The sequence below is a fragment of the Notechis scutatus genome, chromosome 2, assembly GCF_049901735.1.
Source record: "Notechis scutatus isolate UNSWTSFEM ecotype Mainland chromosome 2, rNotScu1.2, whole genome shotgun sequence".
Classification (NCBI taxonomy): Eukaryota; Metazoa; Chordata; class Lepidosauria; order Squamata; family Elapidae; genus Notechis; species Notechis scutatus.
In genome coordinates this window covers 73,489,173-73,504,209 of record NC_142010.1, presented here as the reverse complement: position 1 = coordinate 73,504,209, position 15,037 = coordinate 73,489,173, and the positions used below count along the sequence as shown (strand labels likewise).

General features: G+C 34.9%; 1 protein-coding gene across 1 annotated transcript in view; it reads left to right on the top strand.

The window, feature by feature from the left end:
* Window positions 1-15,037, top strand: part of GALNT10 (polypeptide N-acetylgalactosaminyltransferase 10) — a 61,679-nt gene that overhangs the window by 22,556 nt on the left and 24,086 nt on the right. Inside the window, exons 2-7 of the mRNA XM_026685778.2 lie at window positions 2,154-2,256; window positions 3,910-4,048; window positions 4,643-4,809; window positions 7,048-7,233; window positions 8,796-8,979; window positions 12,439-12,556. Coding sequence (XP_026541563.1) covers window positions 2,154-2,256; window positions 3,910-4,048; window positions 4,643-4,809; window positions 7,048-7,233; window positions 8,796-8,979; window positions 12,439-12,556 — 897 coding nt within the window. The remainder of the gene's footprint in view (window positions 1-2,153; window positions 2,257-3,909; window positions 4,049-4,642; window positions 4,810-7,047; window positions 7,234-8,795; window positions 8,980-12,438; window positions 12,557-15,037) is intronic.

Sequence of the window (15,037 nt, the reverse complement as noted above, 5' to 3'; positions counted from 1 at the left end):
AATTCAGGGAAGATAGCACATAGATATTTCTGGGCTGTGATTGAGGAGCAGAGGAAATCTCTGGGCACATCAGATTCCTTTTGTGAGGCACCAAATTTAGTATATCATAGTATTTCTTAACTTAGAAAACAAGTATTTTTTTTTGTAATCTATCACTGTTTATATTAAATGAAAGTATTGAAATAAAACATACCTTATTAATAACAGTAAAGCGTATTTTAGTAAAATAATTGTTATAGCTAAGACATTGATTTTAAATTTTAATGGGAATTGTATGTTTCCACATTGGAATATATCTGATTCATGCCTGGACTAAGATTTGTAAATAAAGGTTTAACTCAAATGTATGGTATTTAGTCTTGACTATAATGACAACAAAGTAGCAAAATTATGTTGAAGGGAAAAAAAACATTAAAACTAGCTCCTTGAAAATACTTGCAAAATACCTTCAGAGTTTGGAAATTATGTCGCTTTGTGAGGAAATTAATTAAAAAACATCTTCTGGAATATACATTTAATCTTTATTTCAAACATAAATTGGTACATATCCAATCAACCCATCTCTTTTTTTCTAATTCATCCTTAGAATTTATAATAGTAAACAAGACAATGTATGCAAACACCCAAAGTTTACCATTAAAAAAAAATTATACCATCCTTAACACCTACATTCATAAATATAATTCCATGGTTTTACAAACGTATATCTTTGATCTCTGGCTTATATTTTATGAGGAACAAATATTAAATAGGTGTGCTTTTCCCTCCTAGGATTGTTAGAGTTTTAATACCCTACATACTTGCAGGATCTTGGCTCAAAAACAATAGTAATAGTGTAATTTTTATTTCTGTATGCTGTACTTGCTAAAAAAAAGAAATTGGATTATATATAAACCAAGACATTCTACTTTTGTATAAGGTGAACATATTCTTAATTAAATAACTGTTAAATGGAAACATTGTGATTTTTCCCCTAATTTGATATCTTATAAACCTATATAATTTGTCTTATCTCAAAGATTTAGGAGTTATAAATTTAATAAATTATGATGGTTGGTCACATAGTCAAACGTTTAGAATGGATTTGGGATTTTTATACATATTGTTTTGTTGTTATTTTCAAAGGGAGCCAAGGTACATATGCATTCATCTCTCTCACAGCCCTCTGTGTAATCAAAGCATTGTAGGAGTAGAAGGGAACGAAGATGGTCATTCTAGGTATGGAGCAGTTGTATTATGGCTCTCTGCTTTTTTATGTCTTATACTCCCTTCTTTCTTTTGAGAAGAAGAAATATCACAAGCTGTAAATGTGTTTCTGTTGCATTTTATGACTCTTATTTATGGCAACAATAGCAGAAATGGCTTGGGATGTAGCAGGGACTATAAGATGAATCGACCCTTCTATGAGATGGTTTAGAATCATTTTCCCAAACAGATAGCAAGAAATTCAGAAAGTCTGCAAAGCCTTTATATAGAAACAGAATACCAAGGGTTACAGTTTTAAAGAGATTATGCCTTCTCCAGGAAACCATATATATAGAAACTATAATTCTTTCCCCTGTTCTCTGGGAATGGCCTATGAATAAGCTTAGAAGGATAGCCATCTCTACGTGAAAGGAATTGGAGAAAAAAAAAGCTCTGAAGATTGTACAAGCAAGTGGAATTTTAGGATTTCAAAAATCATTTGTCTAATAATGTGCTCAAAATGTCATATTAAGACAGTAATTTTACAATATAATCTATAAGCTTTTGACTTTTTACAAATCCCCATCAACTAAGATAGTACTCCAAGTAAATAGTAATATTACTGATTCATGCAGTGCCTAGTGTTAAATCACTTTTTAAAGTTGCCTAAGAAAGAATATGTTTTATCAGGAATCAAGAATATCCTAGTGTAGCTATAGAGGCAGGTATATGAAATAATATCTTCATTAATGGTATCTAGTGAATTAATAGAGTGTGGTTTGAAACTTGAAACCCGGAAAATAATCACTTTTTTATTCTGGAGTTCTTATATGAAATATCAAATAAAATATTACAAATATTAAAATGTAATAAAACATAAAATACAACTTAGAAATGTGGCTTATCAGATATTCTGTATGGATTTTGTGTGTGTTTACAAAAGTATAACAGCAATCATATTTTTAAAGGGCTTCCATGCCAGACAAAGGAATGAAGCTTACCTTGGTAACCGACAAAGAAAAAAAGATTGGCATGACAGAGAGGCTATAAAGAATGATTTGCAGAGAACAGGTCTGTATAACTCAGTCTTAATTCATAAAAGCAAAATAGTACTAAACGCAGTATGCTAAGTGAATATGTGCATGTAACTCAAAAGAAATTACCATTGTTACAGGTTTTTTTTAAAAATCAGCAAGTCTTCGGCAAGTTAGTAGCCCAGAATAGAAATTGAACAAGACTTCCCTCAGTCCCTAATGCTTTATGTCACTGACCACAGACAAAACCCCCACAGAGCCTTGTTTGTTCCAGGAGACAGAAAAAATGTCAAACCAAGGTTCTCATTGTTTTCAAGTTTTGGAAATAACAGCAAAAAGCATGGCATAAGTCCCTAGGAAGCCATTTCTGTATCTGCTTTTGTTAGTACTATCCCACGTCTAACTAGTTGAATGGAAATGCAGGCATAGTGGACAAGGTAGCAGGAAAATAAAAAAAACTAAGACATACCAGTGCTGTGTTTCTTGGAAGTCATAAATGCCCAATACTCCACTGTATAAGCCTATACATAACATTTGAAAATAAAAAAGGAAATGGTAAACATTGTTAAGCAAAACAGTGATAAGCAGATATTTCAAAACAATTTGTAACAAACCAACATGTGCCTCTTGTATCTCCATGTTTTAACAAATAAAAACAGTGTGGAAATGCACCAGCTGTGCCAGTAGTAAACTCTAGTAGTAACAATTCTAGATTTGACTCTAGTACTAGAAAAGAGACAGGTGATAAAAAGGACAAAAAATATGAGTGAAGCTACAGTAGCCATGACAAAAGCACTATTTTAGTCTGAAAGTATAATATATAAAACAATCATATCCAATTTAGTTGTGTTGGTTTTAATAAATGTATTTAGTGATAAAGAAAAAAAATTGGGTGATGCATTAGACAACATAGAGTAAAATGATTCCCATTCGTTTTTTGTTTTTTTAAATAAATGATTTGTCTCCCTTATGTGCTATAGCAGGAAAGCAAACAAATGAATGACATTTCAATATTGTGGTAGAAATTAAAAATCCATGATCATTTGTCAAAATGGAGAGGAGAGAGGGAATTTCATGAACATGGTAAATGGTGCCTTTCTTCTGGAACAGTATCTCCAGGAGGTGTGAATTTTAAATTCAAGGCATTTTAAATATGCCTTGAAAATCTGACTTTTTTTCCAGGTTCTAGGTGAGGGAGGGATAGTGCATCCATCTGAATAGAATTGTGTTTGGTATGTTTGTGGTGTGTCTTTCTGTCAAGCTGTAGATGTTTTTTTAATTGATTTATTACCACCCAGAATCATTGTGAGTTGAGCAGCCTTATAAATTTAAATTAGAAATTATAAGGCATTTTGATTCATCAGGACAAAAATCTAATAAGTCTATTGTGACCTTTTTCAAAAGGAGAAAATTACCTAGATGTCTCTCTTTAGCATTATCCAATATTCATAAACTGTATAATCTGTTTCTTAACTAGAGAGTTAAACAATTTGGGCCGTATTATTAAGAAATCTCAGCTGCAGTCCTAGAATATAGCATAACAAATATTGCCTAGAGCTTTGACGAATGAGAAGGCTGATAAAAGGGCTTCTTGGATTTTGAACATGGATGAAATTATTGCTCTGTTAAATCTGTGCAGTTAAGATATGGAATATTTTAAGATTACTCATTGCTTTGGTTATCTCTGCAGGAAATGGAGAACAAGGAAAACCATATCCTATGACTGATGCTGAGCAAGTAGACCAGGCATACAGGGAAAATGGTTTTAATATTTTTGTGAGTGATAAAATTTCTTTAAACCGTTCTCTACCAGATATACGACATCCAAAGTAAGTATAGAATTTTCTTCTGGTTGGAAGTATGAGTTTTCTTATTTCTATAATTTATTTTCCTGCATTTTTCCTTAAATGCCATTCCAGCTAACATTAACATTTTTGTTGTCAAAGTTAGTTTCAGTTGATATATTAAATATATCTAGTAGCATGACAACTGCTGTTATGCAAAAAAAATTAATGTAAACAGTTTCATGTTTGAAACACACCTATTTGTATTTTAAACATTCTATTTTAAGTGTGAAACAAACATATTTTACTTGAAATACTCTTTCAAGACAAAAATAGTCTCAATATTCAAAATTGCCTATTCCATATTTGAGATGGAGCAATTTGCAGTCATTATGGGGTGTTTCAGATAAGAAAAATTTTGCAGATTGCTGTTGGTGGGTAAAATTCAATAACACAAGATATTGTGTAAATACACCAGTTTCCACGGTTATCAATTGTTTATGAATTGAAATAATATGCTGCTAGTAAACTGGATGTTTAATATTTACATGAGATAATAGAAGTGATTTCTTTAGGTGCTGGAGCAGTGGTAATATTTTATAAATACTGATCAAGATGGTAATTCTCTTCACCTTTAAGCTGCAATAGCAAGCTATATCTGGAACAACTTCCCAACACCAGTATAATAATCCCATTCCACAATGAAGGATGGTCCTCACTTCTTCGAACAGTGCACAGTGTTCTCAATCGCTCTCCTCCTGAACTGATAGCTGAGATTGTGCTGGTAGATGATTTCAGTGATAGAGGTACATCCAATGTATATTATATTTGTTCATACATTCATGACTCAGCCAAAACAATGGTATATACTGAATTATTTTGCACATGTAATACATAGAATACATTTCAATGTTGGGTTTTAAGTGCTTGCTCTGTTGTTTTTTAAATATTAATGCATCTTATGTGCCACACTTACTCATTTTTTAATGCTAAGAAAAACATTTACTTGAGTTTAAACTTTTTAAAAAAGAGATGCAGAATTAGGTAAGACAGGTGAACCATGCAGAATCAAAATTTCTGAATTAGATAATTATATGTGTGTTTTAATGGGCAGATGTGTATTGAATTATATATTGTAATTTAACATAGTAAATGGTTTTTCTAATTTTGAGGAGTATTGTTTAAGAATCTCATTGGATCAGGACAAGAACACATATAGCCCATGTTCTATGTGACAGATAGAATGTTGACAAGAAGAATTATACTCCTTTTCTTCTATTATTCAGCAGCAGCTCATATTCAAGTAGACCTTCATGAGCAAACAGCCATTAAGATCAGTGATCATTGGTAGCCCAATTCTCCATGAATTTATTCAGTTACCTTTCTAATTTTATAATATCACGTTCCATAGATTAATTGTGCATTATTTGTGGATGTTTGTATAAAAGGCACCTCCTTTGACTATTTCTCCCATTTAGTTTTAATAAATAACCCTACTTTTAACATTGTAAGAGAAGGAGAAAATTCCTTCTCTCAATTGTCCATATGATGCACATTTTAATATACATTTGTATCCCCTTACTGACCTTTACCCTGAATTTAAAAGCCATAATCACTGTGGTCTTTTCTCTTAGATAGCTGCTGAAGTCCTCTAACTGTTTTGGTTACATTGTCTAAACCTTTCCCAATACCACATTAATCTTTTTGAGATATGGTGGACAGAACTGTACATATTATTCCACATGCTATGGAATATATGATTGATATAGGGGCAAAACTATATCGCCTTTTTATTTCCTGTTCCTTTCATAATGATTTCAAGCTTAGAATTTATATCTTTACAGCTACTGTGCAGTGAAGTGACATTTTCACTGAACTATCCATTATGATTCCAAAATCCCTCTCTTGCTCAATTACTTTCAGTTCAGATCCCATGAATATATGTGAAGCATGTGGTTTCTGGGACATTTTGCATTACTTTGCATTTGCTTGCACCAAACTATGCATAACTTACACCTAGGGGAATTACAAAAATACATGTAAGTTTTAATGCCTATTTACATAATAACCAGAGACTCCCAGAGCTATTAAGGGAATTGATAAGTATATATTTTACAAAAAAATAATTAACTTTTGATGTCCTCATCCATATTGGAAAGACCCTTTTGGAATTCTTTGAACTCTCTTTTATATTTTATTGTCCTAAACAGTTTGGCATCAAATATTTTCTTCTTGCCCATACTATTTATGAACAAATTAAATAGTCTTTGTCTCAACACAATCCTACTTTGAGATTATACTCAATTTGACATTTGTATCAGCTCTTTCTTGTTCTGTAGCCTATTTCAGACCAAAAAATGTTTGCTCTCTACTCAGTTGCTGCTGAAATTGTTAAGTGTTTGGTGAGAAATCTTATCAAACAATTTGGAAGTACAAATACACATTATTATAGGATCACTTCTGCCTTTATGCTTTCTAATAATCTTTAAAATGACACATGCTTAGTGGTACAAGCCTTACCCTTAAAAGATTATTTGATTACAGGTAGACCTCAACTTATAACCAGTTGCTTAGTGAGTGTTTGAATTTACAATAGACCCCCTAAAAGGTACTTGCAATCCAGTTCCAAAGTTCCAATAGTTGGAGTTCCCCCTTAGTCATGTAACTGCATTTTGGACACTCAGAAAATGGCCTACTTTTATTGCCATTTGCAGCATCCCACAGTCATATGACCACATTATACAGCATTTTTGCCCAAACTGGCATTTAATTCCAATTTCCCTGTAAAAGTGTTCCATAGTGAACAACTGCTTAATGACCATGGTGTTTGCTTAACAAAGTCATCAAATTGACTTGGACACATGACCCTTTTTTTAACTGTCATGACTTGCCTGGCTCAGTTACGGTCAGAGGTTGAGGACTACCTACATTTTCTCAGCTTTATGTTGTTGCTGTTCAGCTTCTAAAGCTGAGGTAGAACCCCCCTTTTAAACTTCATTGTTTCATTTTTAATGCATCTTTTATCTTCATTTTGTTCCATGCAGAACATCTCAAAAAGCGCTTGGAGGATTATATGGCCCATTTTCCGAAGGTTAGGATTCTTCGAACCAAGAAGAGAGAAGGGCTAATAAGGACTCGAATGCTCGGAGCTTCTGCAGCAATAGGAGATGTTATTACCTTCTTAGATTCCCACTGTGAAGCAAATGTGAACTGGTTGTCACCCCTTCTAGGTAAGAATCCTATTTGAAATCATTTCTGAATGATCAAATGCAGATGTAGTGCCTTTCTGAACAACCAGAGTCTGACACTATCCAAGCCTTCTGGTGGTACAATAAGATTTTGTTGAATTAATGTTACAATATCCACATACTTATTGGTATTCTAGCATTCAAATTACTATGTTTTCCCCATTCAGGGGATGGTGAATACCAGGATAATCAATTATTTCTTTTGCCCTCAATTGAAGGCTGCTCTTCAGTGACATCTCATTTTCACAATTATTCATTTGATTTATAGTATATAGCCACAAAAAACCCAGCCATACAACAATGCAAACAGTAAAACAGTAAAATGATTAAAATCTATACAGCATAATCACCAGCAGAAAGGAACAGTATTATGGGCTTCACACTCCTCACTAATCCCCATACCAGATGGCAAAGCCAAATCATCAGACCCTTCTGAAGGCCATCCAGATCAGGGCCAACCTGACCTCAGCAGCAGAAATGTTCCTTCTCCAGTATCCTACCAAATGAAATAGTGGATGAAACCCACAACAATCTTCTTCCTGGACCTGATGTCACTGGCGAGAGGCAGTCCCTTAAGTAATTTGGCCCCATACCATGTAGGGCTTTATAAGTTACAAAGTTAATATCTAAGTTATATCATTACATTACTGTATATTGATATTTATAATACAATATTAAGTTACAATACAGTGTAAGCTATAAAGCTTAAAAATCACCTTGAATTGAACTGGGAAACAAACTGATAATCAATTCAGCTCGTAGAGCAGAGGTGTAATGTGTGTAAATCTAGGTGCACACATAATTTGCTCATTCCATGGCATTTTGTACCAATTGAAGCTTCCAAATATTCTTCAAGAGTAACCCCATGTAAAGCACATTATAGTAATCCATATGGGAGGTGACCAGAATATGAGTGAGGAAGCATAGAGGGAGGATTGAAGAGGGTGCAAGGGAATGTGCAAGAGGCACCATATGGGTCAAGGATGTATGAGGGTACAAGAGGATGCATGACAACACTGGATGGTTGGGGAGGGTGTGTGAGGTTGCAAGAGAGATACAGTGAGGGTTGAAGAATGCACAGGGCCGGTGAGTAGCCAATGGAAACACGAGGAGGTAAGGAAGGGGACACAGGTTGGGGGCACTTATTCCAGTAATTTGCAACCTTTTCCACCAGCCTCCCCATTGACTTTCTGGGGAAGCCAGAAGGGAAGGTTACAAATGGTGATCTTATGATTGTGAGTGCTTGGCAACTGGTGCTAAGTGCGAATCGGTTGACAAGCACCCACATTCTCAGTTAACCATCTGCAAATCTTGCTTAATGACAGCATTGGGAACTGACAGGATCATTGCACAAAGCAATGCAAGCCTGAGATGTTGTGCTTTACAGCCGCATTGCTTAGTGATAGAAATTCCAGTCCAATCAGCATCATTAACCAAGGACTGCCTTAGTTTTTTTTTCTAAGATTCTTTTTTATGTTCTTCTGTAAGTGCGTTATATTGTTACAAATGAAAGTATAAAATGCAAATTTTTTTTAATTCCCCAGACCGCATTGCTCGAAATCGCAAAACTATTGTTTGTCCAATGATTGATGTCATTGATCATGACCATTTTGGCTATGAAACACAAGCTGGAGATGCAATGCGAGGAGCCTTTGACTGGGAGATGTATTATAAGCGAATCCCAATTCCTCCTGAATTACAGAAACCTGATCCCAGTGACCCTTTTGAGTAAGTTCATGAGACAAAGTGAATACTTGCTTAACAAGCCAAGAGGTTGTAGGTTTTCAGACAGATATAATTGCTAGATGTTCTTTCTTCTCCCCTAAAAAAAGAAAAGGAAATCAACAAAGATAAAAAATGGTCAATCACAAATGGACAAACTAAATCATGTAATTATTTCATAGACTACTGTTCCTTGGAATAACATCCCCTTCCAGTTATCAAAATCATCTGTTTTCAAACTGGTTTCAAAAGTCTTGTATCCGTATCTTGAAGCGCCGCAGTGGCGCAATGGTTAGAATGCAGTATTGCAGACTACTTCTGCTGATCACCAGCTGCCAGCAGTTTGGCAGTTCGGGTCTCACCAGCTCAAGGTTGACTCATCCTTCCATCCTTCCAAGGTCGGTAAAATGAGGACCCGCTTAGAGAGGGATGTAAATCACTGTGAAGCAGCATGTAAGTTTAAGTGCTATTGCTATCAGACGTGGTTTCTGCCTCTAAAAACATTATTTCCATTGTCTGTTGGTATTCCCTCAATTATTGGGGTGAAGATTATACTGTGCTAAGCATCAAGACAAATAGTTTGAAAGTCTGTGTCAAAAATACTGTCACTGTCATTATTGCTTCTTCTACTATGGTCAAGAATGTACTCCAGTCAAGAACATACTATCAGGAATGTACATTTGTCTATTATATTCCCTTTCCATTACACATTCTTTTTATAAATTCTAGATTAATACAAATTTTAACACTAAAGAAAAAAATATATGACAGACTAAAGAGCCAAGTAAATTAATAAGTTAATATAGACTATTAAAAGCAAGGAGAGACATTGGTAACCATTATTATTATTATTATTATTATTATTATTATTATTATTATTATTATTATTCAAACATATTGTTTATCTTTATTTTTAAAATAAATATTAAAGGATTATATTTTAAATAATTGAAATGAAACAAAAAGATATTTCGATTGAGATTAATGAAAGAGGCTAGAATTAATGTGTTTGTTTCTCTCCTTACTGAAATTTGGAATGGAAAAGGTAATAATAGAATTAAGTATGCATATATGGATGTATAATTGCTGTCATATTTGTATGTAAAGGTGATGACCCGGAAATATGTTGTCCACTAAAAAGAGATTTTTGTTTTTAATGTGAAAAACTGAATAAAATTTGTTACAAAAAAAAAAAGAATGTACATTTGTGATGGGTGCCGTTGTTGCATGCTGCCTGGTTTTCAGGTATAGATACTTACAGTAACAATTCTTCTAATTCCCTTGAATTGAGTTCTATCTCTACAGCTACAGTCTGTGTCCTTGTAAGAGGGGAATTTTGAAAAATAAAGGTCTAATATTTCTTGCTGAGTACAAGATTACACAGCTACTACTATCCAAACTATTAAAATACAGTAATCTCAATTCCCATATAGAGATAGTCCTCCTATAACAAACACAACAGAGCTCCCTGGAGGTTTTGTCATATAGTAAGTCACTGCAATCGTTAAGTGGATCATCATGTGATCTGATTTGATTTTAGAACCATTTTTATTATGGTTATAAAGTTAGTCACAGTGGTTGTTAAGCAAATCACGTGCTTGTTAAGCAAACCATGTGATTGTTAAGTAATATATTCTCCTAAATAGGTTTTCCTTGTCAGGAACCGGTAAAAATGTCACAAATCACATGACTGCAGGACGTTGCAACTGATTATAAATGCAAGCCAGTTTCCAAGCACCCAAAATGTGATCATGTGATGGGGGGGGGCTGCAGCAGTCATAACTTGAAGGACGTGTTATTGGGGGGGGGGGTCTCATAGTAACTTTAAACCATGATTGAGGACTGCCTGTATATACAATGTTGGAAGTACAATTATGTTTTATTTTATGTAGTAAAATAATGTTAAACATAAAATATTTTAATGCTTACAGTTTTACCTCTACAGTTGTTTAATTGCCAGTTATGTTGTCATCTACTTCATTTTCCAATATTTATATTGAAAATTGCATTCCTTGTTGCAGTTCCAACTACTGTGTCAGCAAATTCTGTATGCTAAGAGGGGACCAGCAGCTTTTTTTAGTTCCATTCAATCATATCAATTCTTGGATATTGTCTAGACAAGTCCCTGCAGTTTCCTTAGCAAGGTTTTTCAGAAGTGGTTTGCTATTGCCTCCTTCCTAAGGCTCAGACGAAGGGGACTAGCCCAAGGTTCACCCAGCCAGCTTTGTGCCTAAGCAAGACTAGAACTAGCCTGATGCTTTAACCTTTACACTAAACTGGCCCTCTACCAACAGTTTACACACATTATAACACATGTTTATATAACAGACCTCATATATTATGTGCACATACACTTAATATAAAATAAATTTGAACTGCATCTAGCTGTTAATTTTTTTCTTTTTTCCAGTAATTTTCTCAATTTATTATGTCCTTCATTCTTTGAAAGTTCAGGGGGCCCTAATTCTCTATATTCAGAGAATAGCAACAGACTTCCAACAGATTCAGTGCTTGCTTCTCTGCTTTATGAATACATGGTCTTGCCGTTCTGTTTTCTGCTGTTTCTGCTATACTGCATTTTTTACTTTTCTGAAACATAATTGCCTTCTCTTCCATCAGTAAATACCAGTTTTCTGAGGGATCTCCCAAAGTTATCTATACTGCTCTGGTTTGAATTAAGTCTGAAGAAATCATTTCAAGCTTCTGGTAACATTATCCTTTCTCTGCATGAAACTGTTAGAGAAAAAAGCAAAAAGAGTGGTGATAAAAAAGAACAGTATAGATTTACCCTGAGGGAACTTTATTTTCTTATAGAAAAAATTCTGAACACTAGTTTCTGTAGGTGTGCACCTCCATAGAACTTGTTCAACGACTTCTACAGCTTAAAGAATTCTTGATTACGTTCCCTCTTCTTCATTTCATACTTCATGCGACTGGTTTTTCTGCATTTGTTTGCAACTAACCAATAACTGTTCTACATTTTTTCTTTCCTTCATTTTAATATGTTTTGTTTTAGATGTATTTAACACACATGTTTTCAGATGAGATGTCACTCTTCCTTTCCTTCTAAGTCTTCTGGCCTCAGCTCTGTATTTTAAAGGCTCCATTCCACAAGTACCAAGTTAGCAGGAACAAACTTCCGTCCTCATATAGGCACAGTCTTTACCCATTCTACCATGGGAAGAAAATGATGCCACAGACTCTCGTAGGTGACAAACTGTTACTGCAAGAATCATCCAGCCTATTTGTTAGCATCTCTTTGGCATCAGATTGTTAACAAATCAGACTCCTAGAGTTTCTTTGACTTCCTTCAAAGTTCCTCTCGTGTTCCAGAAGTTGCTGTATAGTATAAAATGACACTGTAGTCAAAGTGGGAAGTAAAAAAAATAGTAAAATGCAATGTTAAGAGTTTGCATGTATTTTGGGCAGATTTAATTTAATATGGAGTTTAATTTTTCTCTTAAGGTCTCCAGTTATGGCTGGAGGATTGTTTGCAGTTGATAGAAGATGGTTCTGGGAACTTGGAGGATATGATGCAGGCCTAGAAATATGGGGAGGAGAACAGTATGAAATATCATTTAAGGTGAGTTATTGAAAAGATATTGGATAATATATTTAATGAAGTATGACTTGGTAAAAAAATATTGTGTTTATATTTATAAAATTATTGAAAAAAGAAGAATTTAAGCAATTTAAAAATATTTGTTAAAATAATTAAAAATCTTGTTAAGAATCTAATGCTACTGCTGAATTGCCAATGACTCCTAATTTATGGTATTTGATTGTTAGTATATGAAAGGTCAATTTTCCTGAAACTAAATATTTTACATAAACATCAGGCTAAATTAGTTAAGTATATCGGGATTGTCACTATTTTAAATGCCAACTGAGTTCTGATTTGACACGTAAGAATAGAATTTTATGTATTCAATCATTACAGAAAAAAAGTATTAACAAATAATTTATTCTTGTTTCCAAGCCAAAGTATTATTGATGTCGTAATGGACACAGCATACAGAGAGTGTATTTCGTTTGGGTAATATGCTTAACAAAACATGGATAAGCGGTAAATATCTTAAATACTTAGTTTGTGATTTGTTCTTCTATAACTGACTGGTTTGGTACAGATATTCAATAGATAGTTAGGTCTGCAGAAAAACTATTTCAACCAGCTTGCTGTCCATTAGGACCTGTATACTGCATGAGTCAGAAAGAGGGTTGAGAAAATATATGCTGATCCCTCACATCCAGGACATAAACTATTTCAATTCCTCCCCTTGAGACACTGCTATAGAGCATTGCATGCCTCAACAACTAGACACAATGTTCTTTTTCTTGTGCCATCACTGCTGAACGCTTAATTTCTGTCTTGTGTCTTAGTATATTTCCATGTAGTTCTGTCTTATGTCTTAGTATATTTCCATGTAGTATTTCTATATTACTTTTATCCTTCTTATCTGTTCCACTACCTTCTCTATTGGTATCACTATTATGATTGTTATCCTTTGTTATTATGATTATTTCTTTGTAATAATGTAATTGCATGTACACTGAGAGCTTGAGAAAAAATTCCTTGTGTGTCTAATCACACTTGGCCAATAAAGCTATTCTATTCTCAAATACTAATTGGAATTTATTTGAACAAGAGGATTTGAAGGAATATACAAAAACTGTACTGTTTTACATCTTTACCTGTGTGGATACTGTTACTGTGAATAAGCGCATCTGGATTTTTCCAAACCAGAAGGTCTGGATGAACAAGGATATACAATTACTTCTCAGGACACGTGATATGGCATTCAGGTCTAGGGACAGGGTTTGGTATAACAAGGCAAGAGCGGAACTGAGGCAGGGCATTAAGGAGGCAAAAAAAGACTATAAAGGGAAGATTGAGGACTACTTCACAAATAGTGATCCACGGCAGGCTTGGCAGGGAATTAAACACATCACTAATTACAGGGGCAGCAACCCCATATTAATAAGGATGCATCACTGGCAGAAGAATTGAACTGCTTCTTTGCCTGATTCGAACTGAATAGGTCTTCGGATACACTGCCTCTACAAACCACCAGTACTCAGCTGTTCACAGTACAAGAGTATGATGTGAAGTGGGTGCTTAGAGCAGTGAATGTGAAGAAGGCTGCTGGCCCTGATGGGGTACCTGGGAAGGTACTCAAAGCATGTGCTGACCAGCTTGCAGGTGTGTTTACAAATATTTTTAACCTTTCTCTCACACAAGCCATTGTTCCATCTTGCCTCAAAACTTCCATTATTATTCCAGTTCCCCAAACGCCCTCTCCTGATACTTTAAATGATTATAGACCAGTAGCTCTCACACCCATAATCATGAAGTGTTTTGAGACTGGTCTTAAAATATATACAGGATTGCCTCCCATCGACCCTTGACCCATACCAGTTTGCTTATCAGAATAACAGATCCACAGAGGATGCTATTGCCATGGCTCTCCACGTTGCACTGGACCCTCTGGAGCATAGTGGGAGCTATGTAAGGATGCTTTTCGTTGATTACAGCTCAGCTTTTAATACCATCATTCCGGATATACTGATTAAGAAGTTGCTGGAAATGGGCCTCTCCTCTCACATCTGCTGTTGGATAAGGGACTTTCTTACTAACAGACCCCAAACTGTTAGGATTGGCAGCTATTTTTCCTCCACTCTTGCTCTCAGCACTGGCTCTTCCCAGGGCTGTGTGCTGATCCCCCTTTTGTATTCACTGTACACCTACGACTGCACTCCCTCTTGTCCCACTAACTCTATAATAAAATTTGCAGACAACACCACGCTGGTGGGACTCATATCAGGAGGAGACAAGACAGCCTATAGGTCAGAGGTTCTCAGACTGGTCTTGTGGTGCAAGAGTCATAACCTCAAAAAGACCAAAGAATTGATTATAGACTTCAACAGATACGAAGCAGAGCCTCTCCCACTATATATCAATGGAGACTGTGTGGAAAGAGTTCATAATTTTAAATTTCTAGGAACTCATATTTCTGACAACCTTACTTGGTTGGTCCACCCTATGGCCACTGCAAAGAAGGCCCAA